At 46.7% G+C, this 6,000-nt stretch overlaps 3 protein-coding genes across 3 annotated transcripts; 2 read left to right on the top strand and 1 right to left on the bottom strand.

The window, feature by feature from the left end:
* Window positions 1-954: 954 nt before the first annotated feature.
* On the top strand, window positions 955-1,485 carry LY89DRAFT_736734 (uncharacterized protein; the record flags this gene model as incomplete). Its single annotated transcript, XM_018220167.1, has 1 exon — window positions 955-1,485. One exon carries the CDS (start codon window positions 955-957, stop codon window positions 1,483-1,485), a length of 531 nt encoding a protein of 176 aa, XP_018068088.1.
* A 521-nt stretch (window positions 1,486-2,006) lies between these two features.
* LY89DRAFT_540110 (ankyrin repeat protein) lies at window positions 2,007-2,429 on the top strand (the record flags this gene model as incomplete). The annotated part of the gene is made up of 1 exon (XM_018208155.1): window positions 2,007-2,429. A coding segment is annotated over one exon (423 nt), but the record flags the coding sequence as incomplete, so codon positions are not given.
* A 768-nt stretch (window positions 2,430-3,197) lies between these two features.
* LY89DRAFT_650703 (subtilisin-like protein) lies at window positions 3,198-5,704 on the bottom strand (the record flags this gene model as incomplete). The annotated part of the gene is made up of 9 exons (XM_018212119.1): window positions 3,198-3,555; window positions 3,612-3,802; window positions 3,913-4,075; window positions 4,128-4,274; window positions 4,327-4,450; window positions 4,512-4,711; window positions 4,755-5,185; window positions 5,231-5,398; window positions 5,444-5,704. The coding sequence occupies 9 exons, from the start codon at window positions 5,702-5,704 to the stop codon at window positions 3,198-3,200; spliced, it is 2,043 nt and encodes a 680-aa protein (XP_018068086.1).
* Window positions 5,705-6,000: the final 296 nt, after the last annotated feature.

The raw sequence follows: 6,000 nt of genomic DNA, 5'->3' as shown, positions 1-6,000 counted from the left end.
TAGAAGCCTCGGCATAAGCTAATTACCATAAGATTAAAGTCTTAGATCGGAGATTGCAACTCGTAAAGAAAATAAGGAGGCTGGTGCTTAAGCGAGGCGTAGCCGAAGCAGTATGGGGTTCAACCCCTGACAAAAATGATTAAAATGATTAAAATTATTAAAATGATTAAAATGATTAAAATGATTAAAATGATTAAAATGATTAAAATGATTAAAATGATTAAAATTATTAAAATTATTAAAATTATTAAAATTATTAAAATTATTAAAATTATTAAAATTATTAAACTCGTATTTTGGCTTCGGGCAATCGGGAAGCGAAGCTCTCTTTCCACTCTTTCTTCTTCCTTTTCTCCTTCACTTATATATCCAGACCTCGATCTTGACTTGTCTTTCGACGGCATTCTTCCGCCAGACATCGAAGACGAAGAAGAAGAGGAGGAGGAGGAGATCGAGGATGAGGAGGATTCGTTGCCGTCTGGGTCGTCGTCTTTCGTGGGGACATTCTGTTTTTTTTTGGAGCTTTTTGGGGACTGAGACTTTTGGATTGATTTCGATTGAAATTTAGTTGCGATTAAAGGACATCGAATGCTCCCAGATGAGAGAGGCAAAAAGATGGGGTCACACCCACCTCTCGTAGCCCGGTTTTTGGCAACGAGCAGGGGCCTTGATTGTCGGGCCAGTAAGGCTTGCTGCTTGTCTTTGAGTGGGACGTGCTTTCTTCCTGGGTTGAGTTCTGGGTTTCTGTTTTAGACAATGGGAGTTTCTGGGACTTTTGGAATTCTTGGCCGTTTTAGAGGGTGCTCTTCTTTACTGTGGATTGGTTTACTTTTCTAATCTCTGAATGGACCATTCTCCACCTTGACCGGATCAGTAGAGTGCAGTTGTTTTGACCTTGATGAGACTTTGGAATATCTAGCTAGGACAGCTATCAACGAGGACACTCAATCCGGGATGGGCGCCCCCTTATCTCACAAACCTAGAAGGTATTGGCAGCGAACATCTTCGGTGGAAAGAGGGAGGTATCCGGGGAGATTGGTACATTCTGGAGATCAAAAAGTTCTTAGCACCACCAGACCGAGATACGGCAAGGTTGGGCTAGATCTCGAAGTTGAATGCGATACAAACCCAACTTTGCAGTGTATCAATGGGCCCAACGAAGAGCCAGACATCCTCAAAGCTGTAAAGACAATGATTGGTAATGGCCGTGGCTACATACTCTCGTTCAACACATTTGCGACTTTTAGCAAAGAATGGGCAAGACCGGGCTTAATCATCGAAACAGCTGGCACGGCATCATATCATGGCATGGACCTTGCGGTAAATTTTGCTGCCGTTATTGGATTTCCTGGTGAACATCATGAGGAGAAAGTGACGTTGTTACTTCGACACGGTAATCTCAACGTTGACAGCGACCTCCCCAATCGGCTGCGATACCAGTGGTCCTGCGAGGAAAATTCTAACAGGCCCACAGACCTGTCTTAAGAGGAGGGTGAAAGCCCGCTACATGTTGCTGCACGCTAGGGTGACCTAGCTAAAGTCAAGTACCTGGTCAGCAAGGGACATTCAATAGAGAAATATGATGCATGAGGCATGATGCCACTACATACAGGAGCAGCGAGAGGAGGAAGTGATGTGCTAGACTTTTTAGCAAAGAAAGCTCCAAATATCGAAATTGCTTGCACGGATGCCACGAAAGATTCACCACTCATCTTACCTGCCCGACGAGGGAAAGCCACATCTATCACTGTACTTCTCGACAATGGCGCTGCAATTGAGGGTGTCAACAACGGAGATTACACTCCTCTTATGTGTGGAATGCCACACCGAAGCGGTCAGGATTCTCCTAGAAAGAGGAGCAAATCCGAACAGCAAACACAAGAGCGGATTCAGTGGATGTCCTCTATTGCTCGCTAGCGGGCCGCAACGACCGTGGAATTGAGACCACGAAACTTCTTATCCAGCACGGGGCGGATGTCAACCCAACTTTCCATCCGCTCGGATGGACTCCACTCCTTAAAGCTTCCGACATGGGCAACGACGGCGAAGTGGAGTATCTCCTCAGCGTGGGCTCCAATCCAAATGCCAGGGGTACCTCTCAGCGAACGCCTCTCAGACATGCAATACACCATGCTCGCGAGAAAAGTGTGCGTATGCTGTTAGAAGCTGGTGCTGAGCGAGAAGCTATTTTCGATGACGGGCTGAGACCTGTATATCTTGCCGCCATCTGCAGTAACTATAAGATCATGCAGATGTTGCTCGAGGGGGGCATTGATGTGAATGTGAGAGCTGCCGATAAGCTTCGTCGAGGAACACCTCTCCATATGGCTGTGCTGAACGGTCAAGCTACTGTGGTGAAATTGCTATTGAGCAAGGGTGCAGAAGTGAACGCTGTCGATGCTTTCGGAAAGACTCCTCTTGATCATGCTACTGCGATAAAGGATGATGCTCTCCAGGTGATCTTAAAAGCAGCAGGCGGGAAAACAGGCGTTTGAAGCTATGAGGTTATAACAAAGACACCTTTGTTTAATTTAGTTGTAGACGCTGCAAACATTCTTGTCACCTATGGCAGAGCGGGCTTCTTGGGGACTCTGAAGACCGACGATTGGGCATACAATGATGTCGTCGAAGCCATTGCGTCGATAGAAATGCTGTACCAGAGATTTCGACTCAGGAAAGCACTCAGTACTTCGAGTATTGATTTCCAATGTCCGTCTCTCCACGGACAAGGAGAACGAATTATCATCTCAGAAATCGAGAAAAAGCGTTAGCCGAGCTCTCGCTAAGCTTAACTTCACCCCTGAATAGAGTGCTGCATAAATCGGGATAGGTAAATTATCGAGACGCCTTATCTACACAATGACGAAGAGATACAGTCCCCTACCGGATGCCCCTCATACTCATAGAGCGCCAGAAAGACGGTCCAAGCAAGTGAGAAATTTATCACGTGTGAGAAAGCTGTGTCCCGGCGAACTAATGTTGGATCTGGTGAATATTACTTCTCAAGCTACAGAGCCACCTATTGGGAAGTAGCCGAGCAAGAGATGAACACAAAAAGGACAAATGGGCGACAACCTTAAAGAACAATAACAAGTTCATTTTCATTTTCATTATCATCTCCTACTCGTGCTCATAACTTGAGACTGCTTTCGAAGACACGTTCTAACAAGCCGAACCCTCAATCTCTCGCCCATCGCTTAAGGCAGTGCCATAAAAGCCTTCAATAACTTGGGATAATTCGGAGTTCCCAGCCCGGTAACAGGATCCCACCCCGCAACGGCCGAAAAGCCATTTGTAAGGCAACCAGGATTATTTCCCGACGTAATATCATTCATGGCGCTCGGATTGGCGTACAGAACTGGGTTTATGAAACCCACTGACTTCTTTCCAGCAAGAGCACGCTGCTCGTTGATCAGTGTGATGATGGAACCTACTGTTGGCGCTGAAGCTGATGTGCCATAGAGCTCTTGCCAATATCCGTCGATGGCACACATGTAGTTGGCACCGTTTGCGGCAATATCTGGGTAGCCGCGAGATTTTCCTGAGTTGTTGTAGCTGCGGGGGCGTCAGCAGGGTACCAGATATTAGGAATTGAAAAGGAGGATGCTCACTAGAGATAAGAGTATGGTGGTGGGTGCTTCTTGAAGTACGTCCCGACTGCGGAGGTCTGGTAGCTTGGGATTGCAAAGTAATTGCTAAAACCTCCGCCAGAGTGAATGACTGTCTCGCACGCTATTTCCGGGGAAGTGACAGATGCACCTGGGACAATCTGGGTTGCACCCACAGCGGTGATATAAGGGCACTGGATGAGCACGTTAGAACATGACCAAGAATTGATTGGGAACATCGACCACGAATGATGTGAGGTGGATAGAGTGGTTGGATATGAGTGAACTTGAGAAGTATCCTTACAGTGACCGGGAATTGAGGACTAAATCCTCCTCCAGTACCAGGCTGATTCATGTAGCCTCCATAGCAGTCGTTGTAGTAACAACATTGATCGCCATGACTAGCCACTCCATTATCACCGCTGCTGTAAACCATGGTGACACCCATGAGACCAAGTTTCGCATATCTAAAGGGGTTCAGTCAGCATGTCCTCATCTCTTTTGGCAGGATTATCCTACTCGGTACACTGTCGCTCCATGTATGCAGCAGGATAAATCGCCTCTGGACCTCCATAAGATACGCTAATGACTGCTGTTGGGGCAAAGCCTCCACAATTCTTGGCGCCTTTGTATCCACCTGCACTTGGATCGGGGTAAATAGAGTCGCTTGAGCTGTCAGCAGGTATTTCGGTGGGCTGTGTGGGCCTAGAGCTCTTACTATCCCTTGAGATCTCCACCGCCGTAGGTGCAATAGCTACCGTCGATGGCGTCTAGGAAGTTATTGAAAGAACCTCCCTCAATCCTGTCTCCAGTCTGGTATACAGTGACCTTTTGAGGCCAAACTTGAAAAACAGTCAGCGGTGAAGATAAGAGAAGCGAGGCTTAGGGTAAGGATCATGGTACCTAGCGCTATAGCATATTGAAGGTCGAGGTTGGCTTCAAGATTGTTATTTGGGTCGTATACGTTTGCGACTCCGCCGTCAATGGAGCCGAAAATCGGTGGGGTGCCTAGAGGTACGTTGATTGCCAGACCTGCATAGAATCCATTCAAATCGCTTTGAAGATACGACTGTGCCCCATCTTCATAGACGCCAAACGAGGATCTAAATATGTTAGTATGAACATCGAAAAGGCCATGGGTCTTACTTGGCAACTGAACCAATAGGAAAGCCATACAAGGCTCTCAAACAATCAGGACTGATCCATGAACTGCAGTATGATAAAGCACTAGCGCTCACATCTGGCGACGATCCATGAGGAATTGGAAGAGTCCCAAACTTCGCGCCACCAACAACTCCGGGCTTTGGTGTAGTGTCGTTGATCTGTACAACACTAGGGCCAGGCTTAGCTCCGTTTTGGGGCTGTCCGCCCGCTCCATCTCGTTTCGGTGAAGGAGCTCGTTGAGGGTAAGATCCATCGCTGCGTTTCATGTGGGTGCGAACTTTTTCCGGATTGGTGAGGTACGCATCAAAACCAATAGTTGGCGTGATGAAATCAATGTATTCCTTGATTTCAATGGGGACGCTGTATTCCTCGCAAGCAACGTGAGGCTTTTTTGTTTTCGGATGTTCATACACCTGGGGAACATTAACCACGAAAACTTCCCGGGATTAACGGCTTACTTGGTATTTTGTTTGCATTAACGTTTCAGCCTCTTCGATTGTAGAATTGAACATGATCCAGCTAGAGCTTTTCGATATTTCGATACGGCTCTCACTAATGCCGTGATTTGCAAGCCATTGCTTTACTCCATTGATTGTTTCCCTTGATGGAGCAAATGCGTCGGTAACCTATCTTATCAGCATGGACACAACGTTAAGAGGTAATTCTTTTACCTGATCTACTGTCCAATGTTTTGCGTAATCAGGACTGTCTGGATCTGAGACACCCATGAGAAAATCGTGAGTTTTGTCAAGATTTCGCTGACTCAACCCAATCGAGATAGGCAGCAACATTCTGCCATCGAGCTTGATGTCACTCGGGGCCCAGTTCGAGTCTCCAATCTGCCGCTTCTGATGGACAACATAATTTGATGCGGGAGCAGATAAAGCTGGGGAAAAGAAGGTCACTACCGTAGCAATGACAAGGAATTTCATCTTGAAAATATCCAAACCCAAAACAGAGATTGGATGTGGACAAGAAGAAACACCCGGCGGGGAAATGGTGAGATGTTATATAGACATACTGCGCCTCTTGACTTTCATACGAGAAACTGAGATGTCGTTTGGCAACGGAGAATCCCGGACTCATTTGAATGTTCTCAGCCTTACTGCAAAGTATCGGCATTGTGGTGATATCTTCTCACAAAAAATCCCGTTTGCTCCATCAATGCTTGGAGTTGACTGAAGTATCGACAGAATTGGTGCTGGGAGGATGAAGCGAATCGTGCTAT

The sequence above is a fragment of the Mollisia scopiformis genome, assembly GCF_001500285.1.
Source record: "Mollisia scopiformis unplaced genomic scaffold LY89scaffold_18, whole genome shotgun sequence".
NCBI lineage: Eukaryota > Fungi > Ascomycota > Leotiomycetes > Helotiales > Mollisiaceae > Mollisia > Mollisia scopiformis.
This window is presented reverse-complemented; position numbering and strand designations above follow the sequence as displayed.